Source organism: Meleagris gallopavo, chromosome Z, assembly GCF_905368555.1.
Source record: "Meleagris gallopavo chromosome Z, MGAL_WU_HG_1.1, whole genome shotgun sequence".
NCBI classification, from domain to species: Eukaryota; Metazoa; Chordata; class Aves; order Galliformes; family Phasianidae; genus Meleagris; species Meleagris gallopavo.
Genome location: NC_139435.1, coordinates 25,547,828 through 25,565,342, shown reverse-complemented (window position 1 = coordinate 25,565,342; position 17,515 = coordinate 25,547,828). Strand labels below are relative to the sequence as shown.

Below are 17,515 nucleotides of genomic sequence, written 5' to 3'. Positions count from 1 at the left end.
TGGGACTATCCACTGTGGCCTAGCCAGATAGTATCTCATAGGCATAGGAGCAACAGCTGAGATGGCTGAAGCCATACAGCAGACCCTCCATGTCTTAAAAATGCAGTGTACAGAAGAAGAGTTGGTTCTTTTATCAAGAAGCTGAGAACAAAACTGGATGATGCAGGATCAACTGTGAACCTTTGGAGGTACAACCCATGTTCTCATGCCAAAAAACTGAACACAGGCACAGGAAGGACACTTCAGTCTCTTGTGACCAGCTAGGAATGCTATCTTCAAGCCATCAGTTTTAAGGAAACTGTTCTCAGAAGTATATCTGGCCTCCCAGTCTCTCTTAAGTCTAGAAAGCATTAAGAGCACTTAAGAGGAAAAAAAAACTTCAAGAGAATTGATAAAAGTTGCCTGTAAAGGCTCCTGCTGGATTAGTCAGGCCAAAACATAGAATCACCCCCTCACCTCCCACCTCCCACTGCACTACAGGAGAGACCACAGGAATTGCTGACAAGAAAGGCAAAGGACCCTACTGTCATATTCTCAGATGTAAAAGCAATCAAGTTGTGAGTGTACTCACTGGGAATAGGCAAAGCATTTGGTGAATGCCAGTAAGATGCCTAACTACAAATAAGTTCAGAGAATTGCAGCATGTTCTGTTCTCAAAGGATTTAGTAAGCATGCGATGTGAGATTTAGCGCTCTAAGGCTAGACAGGTGCATGATAAAACTGGAAATACTTCTCAGATACTGTGGTAGAACACACTGAGGCACCACTGTTAAGACAAGGTGCCATACAGAAAGGCTGTTGTCAGGGTCTCCCTCTTTTTAAGAGCTTGCCCTGCAAGAAGCTGCAGAAAATTGATCAGCTTCTGTGGCAACAGGGAATGTAAGCATGATACAACCCACAACCTTTTCCCCCTTGCCATCTTCTTTTGCTCTGTATGAATAGCTACACCATTTTCACAATCCACAGAATAGGGCATGGGATTATGTATGCAGCTGAAGCAAAAATGGGATTAGGTCAAAAAAGAACCATGAAGCAGTGCCCAGAACATAAAAGGAAATGCAGTGCAGAATGAGGCCCCTTTGCTGAGGTGATTGCACCTGTTTCTCTACTGACCTTAAAAGTGGAGCATGGAAGTGCTAATGAAGTCGGAAATTTCTCAGTTCCTTACAGGGAAGCATTTTTATAGGCACATCTAAGTGCCTTTGCAAGTGCTAACTCCCTGTTTCAGAAACAGGAGGCTTCCAGCTCCATGTAGACTAGCCTGAATTTTCCAAGTGGGCAGGAAAAAAAAGCAGTCAACATATGTTAATCCTCTTAGTGGCTAAGTTCAGAGTGGCCCAGGCATTCTTTTCTGTGAGAAACTCACAATGAAACAACTTGTGTTTGAAATTTTCCCCTCTTGGTTCATTGTGTTGTCTCCATACCACCCCCTACCTGGCTGCCAACAGGAGGAAAATATATCATAAACATGATGATTTCTAAACTACACATACTTTTGCTTCAGGAAGCAGGCAAAATGGAAATAGATTTATTTGCATATAGTAAGTAGTCACATACAGTCATATTTGCAGCAGTAATTAAGTGAAATATTAACAGTGAACAGTTCATGTACAGAGGAATGCATACCATTACGGTATTTCAGTATTAATTTCAGTATTAAGCAGATGCCTTAGCTAGCTTCCTAGCTTCCAGTTCCTGCTTAGCTTTTTCTCTCATTTCTTTTTCTCTCTCAATGAGAAGTGCTTGTTCTTGCTCCCACTCCTTTAGCTTCTGCTCATGCTTTGCGATGTCCTCCACTTCACATACTGGCAGCTTTTCCTTGACGAGTTGGGTGGTCAGGGTTAACAGGCTTTCAGATTCAACCTTGCCAAGTGAATGCAGCTTAGAGTACAGCTCCTGCCACAAAAAGAAGGATTTGATGGGACAGAGAAAGAAAGAGACAGTCACAAAATAATCAGCGACCAAGCACTTCCCTGTAACAATCAATATGTAATTGTTTGAATCTCATGACTAGGTATGCTGATCCAGGCTGGCCATTCTGTCCTAGCTAAGGATTTTGACTGTGGTAGCAGGTATCACTTCTTCCCCCTGGAATGCTAATCTTCAGAATAAGTTTTTCTGAACAACAAAACTGAAACAAGAAAGTTCCGTTACGTAGTGAACTTCTCTTTATTTTTCTAAGTCTAGTCATCTAGTATAAACAAAACCAGTCAATAGTGAAAATACAATTTAAGCACCTTTTTCTGTGTCTTAAATCAAAGTGGACTGACTGATGTGCTCCCCAATGCCTGCATTAGCATCACTCTCCACATATGCAGATCACTTTAAACGCTTGCTTACTAATAGCACACTAAGTAGCTTCCATGATTTTTTGCCAACAGTTACTGTGATCTGAGGTTTGATTGTTTATACATACTAAACACAACAGAGCTAAAGCAAGTAATATTTATTCTTATATATTCTAAAATGTAACTAAAGATATAGCTTCAGTAACAAATGCAATACTTCTTTCTTGAGCTTTACTTACCAGAGCTCATGCAGCATAAATATATTAATTCACTTAAGATGATGAGTCATTGAATGATACTATTTCTGGCTTTATGGATTATTTGGCCTGATGGCTCTCTAACAAGCTGATTAATTGCCTTAAAAGTGCAGATATACAGACAGCCAGGAAAGAGTTTCCTGTGGGAGGAAGACGACATGGCACTGGCACATTCTTTAACCCTTGCTCATTCATTAGATAAGAATACATTTTCCTGATTGTTCTTTTAAATAAAATATTTTACTGAAGAAGGCACTTCCAAAATGTTTAAAGTAGGTAGGTACACCTATGTGCTTCTTCCATGTGTTCTTTGAATAAACCCTACTGATTTGCACTGCAAGATAACTGAAAGAAGATGGGATAATTAATCATCACACGGTGACTCTGAGGACATGATGACATTCAATCTTCCACTCCGTTATCAATGGGAGCTTGCACACTATGCAGCTGGCCCACAGTGCTCCTCTTACCCAGCACCCACTGCAATAATCTGCAAAGGCACTGCAGCTCAACTCCAGCCTCGAGGTTATGCCTTCTTCTGAAAAAGGAAATTGGAGCACCTCTTCCTGCCTCAGCTAACACAACTATAACAGGTTTGCTCTTTTGTCAGGCCCAGGGAAGTTTGAACATGACTGACAGCAGATAAAAAGCTCTTTTAACACTATGTATGCAGGTCCAAGGTGCTTGGGAATTTGGCTCTGTCGCCTTTGATTTTATGACAAAGTTTATAAACTGAATCAATGTGACATTACCAAATTAAAACCAAAATTAGTAGTATCTGTGTATTTATCTTTCTTCTGTTTGAGATATGAGTCAATTTACAGTACATCCAGAATAAATATGAAGACAGTATGGTCTGAGTTTAAGAAAGGAACATAATTCCTGATAACTGATGCAGAGTGTCCCTACTACCTACTACTGAGGATGTGCTGGAAAGAGAGTTTGTATGCTAAAACTAAGCAGTATGAAATTGGAAAAGAAGAAATGCAATGAACTGGAAACTAGCTGGGCCTCTCTCCTAACTCATTATTAGTACTACTGAACTCTGGAATCTTCTCTAATCTGCTGTAATACATTAATGAAATTCACTTAGGAAAGTAGCTATATCCTGCAAGTATCAAAAGGGCACATTCTTAAATGGCAAACTCATTGATTTTTATAAGCAGTCTCCAGGGCTCTGCACACAGATAGAAAAGGTACATTGCTTTTAAAGAGGATGCTCTCAGCATTTATATGATGTAATGCTTGCCCACTGATCACTGACATAGATGGAAGGAATTGCCTCAGGAACAGTGTACTGAGTAGTATGCCTCAGAATATGATATCTGGAAACAGGTAATTACAACATGAATGACAGAATCAGACACAAGATTCTAAATTACTGCTCTGAAGGCTTTATCTGGAAATAGCAAAGGCTCTCAAGTCCTGCTTGCTGGAAGTGAAGGACATTCTGCCTCTCACATATCTGATTTCCTAGACAGGCTGCCACAGCTTTTTTAGGTACTTCTACAAATGGCTGTTTTAGAGGTCTGTACTAGACATGAAGTCCAAGACAGTGTAGAAAACCATGCAAAACGTGGTACAGGAACTGTATGTCCGGACAAAGTCCAGATGCTCTTCCTTGCATGCCTAGGTGTATCACTCGTGAAAGCAAACCGGACAAGCATGAGACTGAAGTAATTCATTTTGAGCACCAGGAGAAAGACTGGGACATGCTTGCTAACGCAGAGCTGGACAAAGTGCAACAGTCTTTTCAGCAGCAGAACTGCAATTACAGTGTTGGGATTAAACAGCATATGCCAGGACACTGTCAATGAACACTAACATCACCAGGTTTTTTCAGAGCAGCCAGACTCATAACTTCCCTTAGATCTATGTGTATTTCTAGTGTACTTTCACCTCTGTCCTGCCACTGTCCAGGGGTTCAGCTGGGAAAACTGACTGCTGCTAGCCTAATGGATTTCAGAGAGGAGTATAATAGCTCTTCCAGACTTAGCAGAAGTGGCATTCGGTCTTGAAAGCTCTTTTTTCTCATCAAGATAATTGGAACTTATGACTTCTTTATATATAACTTACTCTTGGATACCTACATTTCATGTAAGTGCTATGTTTTTCCTTAGACTTCTCAGAGACCTGAGAGATAAGGATGGACAAAGTAGTTTGTTGGATCATTACTACATCAGGGAAATGCCTGAAATGGGGTTAATTATGGAAGAAAGGTTGAAGCAGTGAGAAAAATATCCTCTTGGCACCACTCTTCCCCATTGTTTGACATTTAGACCCTGTTTTGAGCATTCATCATTTGTTCAAGGGCAGACAATGGATGGAGAATGACAGACACAAAAAAATGCCTCATTCTTTCCTTCAAAGGGCATGTGTATTTACCTAACTCACTGTAATTCATCCAAGCATGAATTATCACATGCTGTCCACTCATTCATTCCCAAACCCTCCAAATACAAAGTCCTAAGTGCTTAAGTATAATATTCAAAGATTAGTGGTAAATAGTCTATATAAATATATACCAAAGAAGGGAAAAGCAAGTGTTGGTAATGTGAAACCACAGGGTAATAGTCATCTAATTTCTGGAATTTCTTTAGACCAACTGTCTGTATTCAGAGCTGTTCAAGGTCATGACAGCAACAGTGGAAACTGATGGTCTAAGGAGAGAGCATTACTCCTGGAATTATAAGCCAGACTAGCTTTAACCTGAGGTATTTGATTTTTACCACAATACAAATCAGAAATGATCAAATAAAATGGGATTGTTATATAGCTATGAGATGCTTAAAAAAAAAATACCACATAGCTATCCTGTAATGTTTGAATTTTATATTGTTATCAATAGTGTTTCAAACTAAAGATAAGAAGGAAGAGATAAATTCTTACTTATTATCCAGACTGAAAGTATAGACACAACTTTCGTAATTAACGTACTTAAAAGGACAATAAATTTAGGATGGTCTCATCTCTAGTACAATTTATTTTAATGAGCAAGGACCTACACAAGGTCAGATAATGGATCTCTAATGACATACTACTTTTGCAAACACAGCATTTGGATTTATCATTCTGATGTATGAAAAGTGAAGATAAAATCCCAGCAGACAGACAAAAGACAAGTGGCCTTGAGCAGTTATTTGTTTGAAGGCTGCTTCCTCTTTAAGTAAGTGAAAATGTAAGGTGACATCAGTTTCAAAAATGCCAGGTAGACTCCTGGTGCACTGAAAGAGTGTCAGTCTACTAGCCATAATCTGTGAACTTATTTATCTTCTAGTATGTACTAAGGAGATCTATAGCTTAGAATATTTAGATGAAAGGAAGTTTCCTACCTTGAATCGGCTGTAGTACTCAGGTATTTTCAACTGCTCCATTTCTTCTGATTCTGCATATTCTGACTTCTGTTCTACTTCTTTGCCTTCTTCAGATGGTTCTGGACCAGGTTTTACTTCAAGGACAGACCGTAAAACAGTCTCCAGAACATCAACCTGGGCAATCACATTTGTCATTGTTAGCATAAACTGTTTGAAACTACAATCTGACTAATATCACCGTCAGCTTTACAAACAGCTTTGTAAGTTACCACGTAGTTCCAGAAAACAACTCTAAATGATAAATTCTAAAAGCAAACAGACTCATTCTTGGAAGAATTCCATACTGCATTTTGGACTTCTGAGGTTGGACATTTTGAAGTCCCTGCAGCAGAACAACTCTGTCAGTCTCTGTCAACAGGTCTCTGTCTAATCCCTGTGAGTTAGGTGCTGACTGGTATTTGAGAATGTGGCAGGCACTAGACTAATATCTTCTCTAGGTCTGATACTTAGCCATAAATACTAATGTTAAAGAGTAGCTCCTGTGATAGTGTGATACACAGTCACAGATACATCTAAATAATATGTTACTGTGGAACATTCAAAGAATATAGTATTGAATAGATTATCCTGGTTCCTCTTCAGAGAAAATAAGGGGGAAATCACTTATTCAACAACAACATTCATTCCTGTCATGAGTTGGATAATTTAACAGGAGAAATGGCAATACAACATATTGGTAAAGGTGTATTTTTAATCTCTATGACTCTTAGTTTTTTTCATGATCTCCACTTGAGAGTTACCAAGAGAACCACCATCTCTTAACTGAAGCTGTATCAAAAAAACTCATTAGTGTCACTGTGGGACTTACTAAATTATTTCCTTATCTATTATTGATACAAAATATGAAATTGCTGTATGGATGTTTCTGGTGTTCTGGGAATAACATGATTGTCAAAACTTAAATTACTGAATGCAGATTGACTGCATTTTAAAGTTCAGCCTTTACAAATATAAAGAGCAGTTACCCTTCTGTGAATCTTTATCAGTTGGAAGAAATAACTGTGTAACCTTGGAATCTATGAAACTTGACACAAGCAAAAGGTCTCTTGTTATCTATATGGTTTCATTTTTGTAGCATAAGTATATAATGCTAAAGAATAAAGATGAGGTTTACTTGAAATAACATTCTTAGCACTAAAATGTAATTCATAAACTACCAATACTGAAACAGGATTTAAAGAAAAAAAAAAACCAAACCAGTGAAATTCTATGTTCTTGGAAATACATACATTCTCATTTGGAGAGTTTCTCAAACAATCCCATATACCAAAATTTGCTTGTTCACACTTAAACAATATAGCACAACACTAGCTCCTGGTCTGTTGTTCTGATAGTAATAGAAACGCTTTCTGCCAATAGTAATAGTAGAGAGAAAAGAGACCTTGGTAGTGAGAAACAAAGGAAAGCTTAAATCCTGAAAAATAAGCAATTGATAATGATCAAACAAATCACTAGAAAATGTTTACATCAAAACAGTGCAACTAAAAAAGTTTTCATGTGAAAACTTTTTGTTTAGACAACAAAATTTATTCAGCTAAAAGATACTATTACATTTTAGGAAAGAACTAAGTTTGAAAAAACAGGATTTTTTCACACACATCCCAAAAAATAAAATGGTGGGAGTTTCAGATGTAACGCTTTGTTCCTTGTCTTATCCAGTATTATGCAGAGCTGCTTGTGAGTATGGAACAGCAGGAAAACCTGCTGATCAGTGACCTGGCTTTTGTACATCAAGGGAAAGAGCCTAGTACTGGTGCAAGCAAAAGGGAGACTGCCATCACCAGCCAGCCCTTCAGGAAAGAGCACCAAGAAGGGATGTTGAGTTGCTTTTTCTATGTAGCATCCCATGTGGTTTATTCCACTTGGAATTCCACTGGCTGGCCAAGGAGCAGCCTGAAGCCTCACAGTGATTGAAATCCCAGCATCTCTTAGTCAGACCTAACCTCACAAAAAGACCAAATCCACCCATTGTCTCCATAAGAACACACTACAACCCTTCTAGAAACCACTCTGAACTGTCTCTGGAGCAGTACCATTTAGGACATAAAACCACCTGAAAAGACACATAGAATTAGCTATGAGCAGCACAAGACACGACACTTCATCTTCAAGTATGTCACTCTGGCAAGTGGCAGTAGCAGATACTCACTCCCAAGAACACGGCGATAGACATAATTGCTGGCTTGCCAACTAAAGCAGTGTCTCTGTTCTAAATAACCTCTCCTGGACTCCAAAGAGCTCTGAAAAATTGCTGGGCTTGGAAAGGTCTGATATCTTCTCATTAGCAAGACAAGTAATTTACAAGTTTTGCTGGAGTTTGGCTTGTATGTAATTTCTTGTTTTATGCAGGTTGTATGAAGTTTTCATACTTACAGCCTCTTGGCAGATTTTGCAGTCTCCTGGCAAAGAAGCTACATTCTCCATCACCTGCAAGGCTCTATTTAAGTATCCAGGTGTCCACATCAATGGCATTAGGTTGTATACAGCTCTTAGACCTTTACTCAACTCCACTTTTCCTGTGATAAGACAGCACTTTCAGATTAGTATTTGAAAACTCAAGTCCTAAGGAAATCTATAAGAGTTGACACAGTTCTCCGTGAAAAAGCAAGTTTCTAGGTTTGTCTGGTAAGAACAACATTCTTTTCTATGAAGCTGCTTTGACAGAATTGTTATTACTATACTTAAATGAAGTGCCTTCTGTTTGCCTAATTTCAGGACTATCATGTTTGTTTCTTGTTCCTCTCTACTTATTTTTTCCATCACCTGGAAATTTCATTCACATGGAAAAGAACAGCACTTCTAAGCAGGATTTCTGAACACCTCCGACAAACAGTTCCAGAGCCTTCATGTACTCACTGTGCAACTTGTGTCCACCAAATCTGAGAGACTGGATTCACTCCTGCAGTTTTGAGGGTCTACTCACACATGTATCAAGACCAGATTGTATGAGATTAATAGTGCATGCTCTGGATAACCCTACAGCTCAGTATTCTTATTTCTAGTTAGAACTTCTGGGAAAAAATATAGGAGGCCTGCCAAAATGAAATCTTGGTTCTTGACTTATGGTAATGTGCACCAAGGTCTTCATGACTTCAGCAGGACCTACGATGTGCAGCACTGTGGATAACGTGTTTCTTCTGAGGTGAACATGAGTAGAAATTCCCATTCAACACAACAGAGGAAATCTACATGACATTCCAGTTTGTGAGTACTAACTGACAATGAACGTCACCCTAAGCACTTGATTTTGTCATTATCAATGAAAAAAAATACTACAACTTCAGTGTATCTTATCAGATCTATGCATCCAAGTTCTCAATTGAATTTAAACTCTGATTGCAATAATGCATGACTGTGAAAACACAACTTACTCTTCTTCATAGAAAAACAAGGTAATATGTGCACAAAGCTTATAGACTACAGCTAAATTAAAACAGCTAAGGTGCTTTAGGCTACTCTATGCCTGAAGACATCTTTCATTCTTTCAGAGGTTGGTTCCATTAGCGCTGGCAAGACTGTGCAATATGTGACATAACAGCAAATAGCTTTTGATCTACTGAATGTCAATGTCATGGAACAAGTACTACTGCTCACAAACACCAAAATGCACATCTCCAGACACTATCAATCAATCTATATGGCACAAAACTGAATGCCAGTTAATAGCAGCTGGAATCCACGGAATATCAGATTTCCGATTAATTTTCATATTTATCCCCCTTTTTAACTAAAAATGAGGTTTTCATTTTACAGTCATGATAAATCATAATCAGCAACCAAACTTTGTCACTACATGTTGTATTTTGAGGTCATATTTTAAGAACATGTACACTTATTATCATCCTGAATGAATTCGAGGATAAAATGTAATACTGTAATGGAACAAATGCATAATCACACATTCTAAACTAATTTACTACTTTCAATCAAATAATCATTTTGCAGAGGACAAACACTGTCCGGACTATACTCCTGTGAAGGAAATTCAATAATCACTTATTTCTTCTTTCCCCTCCCACATCCTCCTTCACTCCTATCCTGGATGTACTCTGATCTACCTGTTTTTCAAATAGTACTGTGTATCATTAACAGTGAAGGCTCCTTAAAAGATACAGGATAAAGGTGGTACTATCTGCTATTCACAGCAGAAACACTGATGTTGTGGTGAGTACTAATATTTTATTTAAATATTCTAAACATAGTGTTTTTCAGGTTGTGGCCTCCAAACACCTTGGGGTTTAAGCATTATTTTAAGCTCCATAATTTGAAGTAGAAAAAAAGTTGATTCTTCATAACTGTCAATTTGTTCTGTGCAACTCTGTTTTTTTGGGGGGGTTTATTTGGAAAATATGTTGTTCCCTAAGCAAACCAACCTTACTCCTCTCTAAGATTACCTTCCTTCATTTGGTCTTAATTCTGAAATTGTTCCTCCCATGATTTCTACATTTTTTTCCTCAGTCTTTTCATCAACTACATTTTAGTTAAGCATAGACACCAGTTTAGTTCATCCAACAAATAAAAGGATAAATATGATTGCAAAGGAGGTAAAACTTACCAAGAAATGCATAACCATACAGCTGGGAACTAAATCCCACAGTATTTGTTTGCTTTAGACCCGTCAGCACTAGTGATGCACCGAGATTTCTCTCCTCTTCCCACTGCAAATAATAAACTAAGATGTAAACTAAGCATGTGTGCTTTGACAAACAAGTTGCAGCAGCTAAAGAAACCATGTGGCCTTAAACACGTCTTACTAGTAAAGTACAGAATCATGCAAAAAATTCAGCGTTCAGTTACAGTACACATACCCAAAACAACAGTTTCTTTATGCAAAGGAACATCTAAATGAAAATAAAATGCGAGGAGCCAACATTCTGAAGGGAAGCCAGTCAGTGTGTTTACATAGGGTTAAGAATTATATTGATTTCCATTGGTCAAGCTCTGCCTCTGTCCTGTATGTTCTCACATTTGATTCAGTCTGATACTGCTTAAAACAAAAATTACATGCCTTCTATACTGGAAGAGTCCTTTCTTTTAAGTGTGTAGTAAGATTCATGCTCCGCTATATTCTGCTAGAATAGAAAATGCTGAGAGAACAATATGCTGCTAGCAGCTGCTTCAAATCCTAGTGACAGATCAGACCAAATATGGCTAGAGCCCCAATCAGTAAGTATATTAAAACCACAAGAGAGGTGTGAATTTTATTCTGAAAAATTCCCTGCACTCCACTGACTCTTAAAAAGCACAAGGGTTTGACCTGGCTTAATGCAAGGAGGTGTCTTTTCGAGATGTGGCATTTTTTGTGTCTCCATTCAGGTGCACATGAACTTACATATATATATATCCAACAAAAAATACCATTATCTGACAACCAGGAAATGTATTTGTCTAACCTAGGAAAGAGATACAAGGGGATAGTTCTGTATCCTGATGAATTCAGTGTTCCTGGTGAATGTTACAGGAAAAGCAGATGAAACCAGAAGAGAACTTTAAAGGTCTAGATTCTTTTGAGAGCTAGTGTGTTTGGCTTCAAAAGCTGGAGAAACTGGGAAAACTTAATACCTTTGCAACTGAACATGGCAATCATACTGATTGTTTTCAGCAATTAAGCACGAAATTTTCTGATGAGAGCTAAGACCAGTGATTCAGCAGCGCTTACATCAGCAATAAAATGGAAGCTCTTTACCACAAATACTAAGGACTAACATAGTCAGATTGCCTATGATACAGTACCAGTTAAAAAAAAACATTTTGTCAGTGTGCTGGCCCCTAAACTACAGGACTGTCTGCAACAGAACACTGGGTGACCTTTCTTGCAGCTTGGAAAGAAGGAATGGGGATTTTCACAAGCAGCTGACTTCCTACTCTCTCCACACTCTTTCCTAAATTAGCCACAGAAAACTAGTACTGAGCATTACGAAGTCTTCACTGGTACTCCCTATGTTGTATACCTATAAAAATATGGCTTATAATGCTGTCCTTGGATGGAGTTATTTCAAAACACATACTAAATAGGTCATAGCTGTAAAAATAAGCTTGCTTTTTAAAAAGTGTTACATGTCCACACCATCTCTGCTTGCAAGTTCAGCTTTCAAGAAATACCACACGTATTGACTAGTTCCTCTCTTTGCAGTGAGGATACACAAACACAAACAAACATAATACAAAAATGCTTCTCACATATAAGTGATCAAGTATACTTGTCTTCTAGGAAATGGAGGAGAGAAGAGTGAATAGGACAAATACACACCTGTTTTCAGCAATGAAAACTGGAATTACAACCCAACTGATTAAAATCTTATAAATACATTTTAATAAGATGCATAGAGGCTTCACGTACTTTTCTTACAGGTGGCAATAGGCTTTTGTAGACTTATGCCAAACTACAGGAGAACTAGCTCCCTAAAGTGATAGGAGAGCCCTTTGTGGTAAAGTTTTAGTGAAATGTTTTGTTACCAAGCACCAATAGTGAGCAATACTCACTTTAACAGTGTCCTAAATAACATTTTTTTTTGTTAACTGACAGAGCCCTCTTTGAACTGAAGTGAAATGTCACTTCATAACCTTACAATGATCATATACTACCTCTGAAAATCCTGATATGCTTTCAGAGAAAGGAACAACAAAAAGGGATGACATGTGATTTGCTGGTTTTCCTCTTGCTTTTTTTCCCTTTCTTATATAGTTGTCAAAATGATAAAGAAAGCTTGCAAGCATTTTATTTTTTTACAAAAACTTAAAGGAAAGTTTTTATTCAGAACAGAATGCCCAGCTGACTGCAACACAACATGTAGAAACAGAAGCTCCTTGTATCATTTTGAGTGTGGCCAGCTTACCGTATGCTCAGACTTAGTTGCTAGGTACTGGTATAGAACATAGAGAGAAAGAAGCTGTGTTGACAACTCATCAAAACTTTCTTGCAGCATGATCTCTGTAACTACTGAGACAGCATCTGTGGAGGAAATAAACACACGTTAAGTGGAAAATTACACAGCTCCTTCTTCTGCATCCATTAATGTTCCCTGATGTTTTATTGCTGTAGTGTTTTTGAAGTAGTTAGGAAGAAAGTTAAAGATTTCCTATGACTAACAGTAGAGAATTAGTCTTATCCACTTGGGTTGTTCTAACATGTCATGAGGAGAAAGCACAATCAAATAGATTACGTGTAAGACAACAAGAACCTTTGTAAACACATCTTAATGCATTGCTCTCAGACTTCGACTGCTTCTTTGCTCAGTCCTTCAATCATTAACTTTTTTTTTTTAAATCTTCAAAATAACTTATTTCTTCTTGTATTTAAATTAAAAACAAAAGACCGGCTTAAATTCATTGCCTTCAAGGTGACTGGAGTACACAGCAGAGAAGAAATTCTGTCACAGACCACCCACAGAATTCACTGTATTCAGCCAACAGTGCTCTTGAGGAACTCCCCAGGGAGTTCCAGTGACACTCCCTCGCATAAAGGTCAGTTTTTTAAACTGAAGGCCTTGAGCCTGTCAGAGAAAAAAAATATGGATAGAAAAACGGGGAATTCATAGATAGGAGCCTCTCAAAATAAAATACATATAACTTCCCACTTAGCAAAACCCTCAAGACAAAAGCTTCAGACAAGTCTTTCAACAATTCTACTTTCCCTCTCAGTTGTTTGGTTTGCAAAAGGTTTATGCAAAGAAAGATCACTGCAAGTCTGTAGTGCAAAAAAATCTGCAGTGAAATGAAAACTTTAAATATTTGTCATCAAACATGAGAGGATTATTCTTCTCAGCACTTTCTCCAGCAACGAACAGGTCTAGACAAACAGCTCAATTTAGATCCATAGCTTTTTGAATAACAAATGGACAACATTGTTGAATTTTCACTAGCATCTTCTAACATTATATTAACATGTAAACTGGAATTCTAAAAGTTGAAGAAGATGGCTTATATTTTGAATAGCATTAATGATCATAGAAATACTGTGAATTGCATGTTTCAAAATCATACAATGAAAGAGATCCAACCTAAGGGATATATAAATATGCAGAAAAGTAGTTTAGATAAAGAAAGTGTGTTTTCAAAGTGAATTTACAGAAAATATGGCTATTATATTTTAATACATAGGAAGGCTCTGCATATTTTGAAGCATACAACTGAGGATGAAGAGCTGGCATCTATTGTCTTACCCTCATATTTCTTCTGTTTTATAAAACAATCCAACAAAATATTGAATGTAAAATTATCTGGGAAAATTCCATATTGGACCTGAAGAAAAGAAGGAAAAAATGAGTGAGAAAATCTGCTTTCAAAGCAGAGCACTGCAGGTATCAGAAGGATCAAAACCATGGCGTTGCACACTGGTGCAGTATGACAGTCAGGTAATATAAAAAGCCTATTAACATGGCTCCTGTGATGTGGGCCTACTACCTTTCAGTGTACTGGGTTTGTTTTAGCATTTTATCAGAGCCTTTGGGTCTAAGGCACTGCCTACCAGGATTTTTATGTTCCATTTCTACTCAGTGTGCTTTAAACACCAGCACTACTTAAAACAAAAAAGCTCAAAGAGAAAAAAGAGGACAGAAAAGCTGTAAAGAGTTTTTGATGAAACTAAAGTTTGACTTGAGTTTCAGCAAGTCAAGTCAAACTTTAGTTTTTGTTTTGACAACTACATATCTGAACTTAAAACCACAGTATATGTAATAGGAATTCCAGGTAGGGCACAATTGTATCAAAATGTTGATCAAACATAGTTATGGTTTTTCCTTGTATAATCTTACCTTGTTTTTCAATGTGTATAAGGCTTTGTCTTGTGCACCATACTTTAAGCATTGTCTGATCCAACTGTGAATGGTCCAGTCTCTCAAGTACCAGCAATTCGGACTATGCCGAAACCTGAAAGGTGATAAACAGTCCAGGTGACAATCGATTTGCTGAATCAGAATCACAGGAAAAAAAAAATCACAGAATCACAAGGGTTGGAAGGGACCTCAAAAGATCACCGAGCAAAACCACACCGCTAAAACAAGCACTCTACAATAGGTCGCACAGGTAGGAGTCCAGATGGATCTTGAATATCTCCATAGAAGGAGACTACACAACATCTCTGGGTAACCTGTTCCAGTGCTCCATCACTCTTACCTTAAAGTAATTCTTCTTCCGCATGTTAGCATGGAACTTCCTGTGTTCAAGTTTTAGGCCATTACTCCTTGTCCTACTGTTACGCACCACTGAGAAGGGTGTGGGCTCATCCATTTGCCTCCCACATCCCTTTAGACGTTTATAAACATTTATCTGATATCCTCTCAGTTTTTGTTTCCCCAGACTGACAAATCCAGGTTACTCAGTGTTTCCTCATATGAGAGGAGGCCCAGGCCCCTTATAACCTTTGTTGATGGACTCCTAGGAGATCCGTATCTTTTTTGAACTGGGTAGTCCAGAACAGTAGATCAAATGTGGCCTCATCAGGGCAGAGTAGGGGGGAGGTTCACCTCCCTCGACCTGCTGGCCATGCTCTTTTTAATGCATTCCAGGATACCACTGGTCTTCTTGGCCACAAGGGAACACTGCTGGCTCATGGCCAATCAGTTGTTCACAAATCAATAACCAATAGACTGTGTTTCAATACCTCTGCCCTTCATGGTCTCAAATATTAATCTTCCTGTATTTAACTCTGCAGCCAAACAATGCTCTTCAAAGAGTTATAGTTAGTCCTTTAAGTAAAAGAAACAATACGCTGATACACTTTAGTAATTTGTTTGAAGGGAGAATCTGGTCTTTTCACAAATGCAAAATACTTCAAATTTCTCACTTTCCAGAAAGTCTAATTCTTTTTCTCTGAGAAGAGGAATACCACAAAATATATCATAGCTTGGTATATTTATGATGGCAAGTGAAATTGCTATCAACACTGTGGTACTTTCTAGCATTGTCCTTCTAATTGTAAAACACTGTATTATTAGTCTCTTCTAAATACAGCGCTGCTCCACAACTGACAACATTAGCAAATATGAGAATTACATCAAAACACTGCTGCCTTTGAACCTCCAGAATTTGTGTATCTGGTATCTCCAAACACTTAACTCATACCTTATTTCAGTCACTTAGGAATTCACTGCACCTCTGCCTCCTCAGAAATGCTTCATCAGAGATGTATACCTCAAGCAACAGGAAATTACTGGACATTCTTCCCCTACCTTTATGCATCAACTGCACTAGCATTGCTCCTCATGGACTTGTTTTAATCAGTTCTGAGATACCTTGTGCCATGGATTCAGTAGTATTTCCAGGCAACTCACTCCAATCCTTAACCTTACTCCAATCCTTAACCTTAAGTTCAGCCTCTTTTGTTTCATCCTTACTTAGCGATATATGACTTACTTTATGACTGGAAAAGTATCGACTAAAAACATATAGAGCTTTATTTCTGACAAAGTCTCAAAAAGCAATTACGAATCCAACAGTAGGAGCTGCTGCCTTGATCTCGTGCTGAACCATGCTGACCTTCGGTGTCAAGAGGTACACATAACTTTTCTCAATTCAAATTGAATGCACGAAAATCAGACTTGGTCCGCAGTGCAGAAGTGAGTGCCACTTTCTGTAGTAAACATCAGTGACTGAGCTAGGCTCATGTGCAGATGCTTGCAGCCTCAAGCCAAGCCGCAGCACCATTCAGAGGCAGGGTTGGCTCTTCCATCTGAGTGAGCATCCTTTCCAGAACATTTATCAGATTAATGTGGCCACCAACTCTCTTTTTCCCCCCCACTGAATCTCTGCATATTGTATCCCATGGCTAAGGGCTACATAGATTGCCAAGGCTGGAAAAGCATTCCTGTTACACAGTCTACAGCATCCAAAAGACCTCAGTGCCAAAAGCAGAGGTAAACAACTGCACAAAATCTAAATATACTACTTCTTCAATGGCACATGAAACCTCTCTCGTCAATGCAAATTTAATAGAAAAAGAAAAGTCTGCTTTGAATATTAAATTATGAACATCCATTTTGTTGCTCTAATTGCTTTCCATTTTCTTCCCTCTGGAATTCAAACACTGGGCAAGCAAGAATATGTATTTGATTTCATTGAAGATCTGTTTCAATAATGCTTACAGGAAGCATCAATTACAGGAATTTGGATTTAATCATACGTTGATGAAACAATTATCTATTTGCTACACTGTTCCTTCAGCCATGTAAGATGGGTCAGACCACAACACTATCACCCAGCAACAAAGCTATCCGCATCTTTTGAAGCTGCTTTATTAAATGGTTAATATTGTTTCAAAAGTGGAAATAACAATCCTATAAACACATAACAGTGATGCTCTCAAAGACTTAGGCCTTTCCTTTGATATAATCTTTATCATCCTTCCTACAAATTCGTTACAGTGGGAAGTAAACATTAAAAGAAAATGAAGGTTTTAAAGGGTTTGAGTATTCACCTTTAAGCCAATGCATATTTACTCTCAAGTATATTTATACTCAAACATCCCACACTGAGAAAGAGCACTCCAGGACCTCATACGTCTTGGGAATGTTATAGCCTACTGTAATGGAGAAAGGCTAGGTTCCCAATCACACTTGGACAGTAAAAGGTCAAACAAGAATGTGGTGAATCTGTGAAA

The 17,515-nt window shown here is 38.1% G+C and overlaps 1 protein-coding gene across 1 annotated transcript in view; it reads right to left on the bottom strand.

Moving 5' to 3' along the window:
- Positions 1–1,475: 1,475 nt before the first annotated feature.
- MRPS27 (mitochondrial ribosomal protein S27) overlaps positions 1,476–17,515 on the bottom strand; it is a 45,727-nt gene continuing 29,687 nt past the window's right edge. The window contains exons 5-11 of the mRNA XM_085212932.1: positions 14,673–14,787; positions 14,082–14,160; positions 12,756–12,871; positions 10,475–10,577; positions 8,293–8,435; positions 5,878–6,033; positions 1,476–1,896 (exon numbers count right to left, since the gene is read on the bottom strand). Of these exons, the coding sequence (XP_085069058.1) occupies positions 1,657–1,896; positions 5,878–6,033; positions 8,293–8,435; positions 10,475–10,577; positions 12,756–12,871; positions 14,082–14,160; positions 14,673–14,787 (952 nt within the window). The 3' untranslated portion in view covers positions 1,476–1,656. The remainder of the gene's footprint in view (positions 1,897–5,877; positions 6,034–8,292; positions 8,436–10,474; positions 10,578–12,755; positions 12,872–14,081; positions 14,161–14,672; positions 14,788–17,515) is intronic.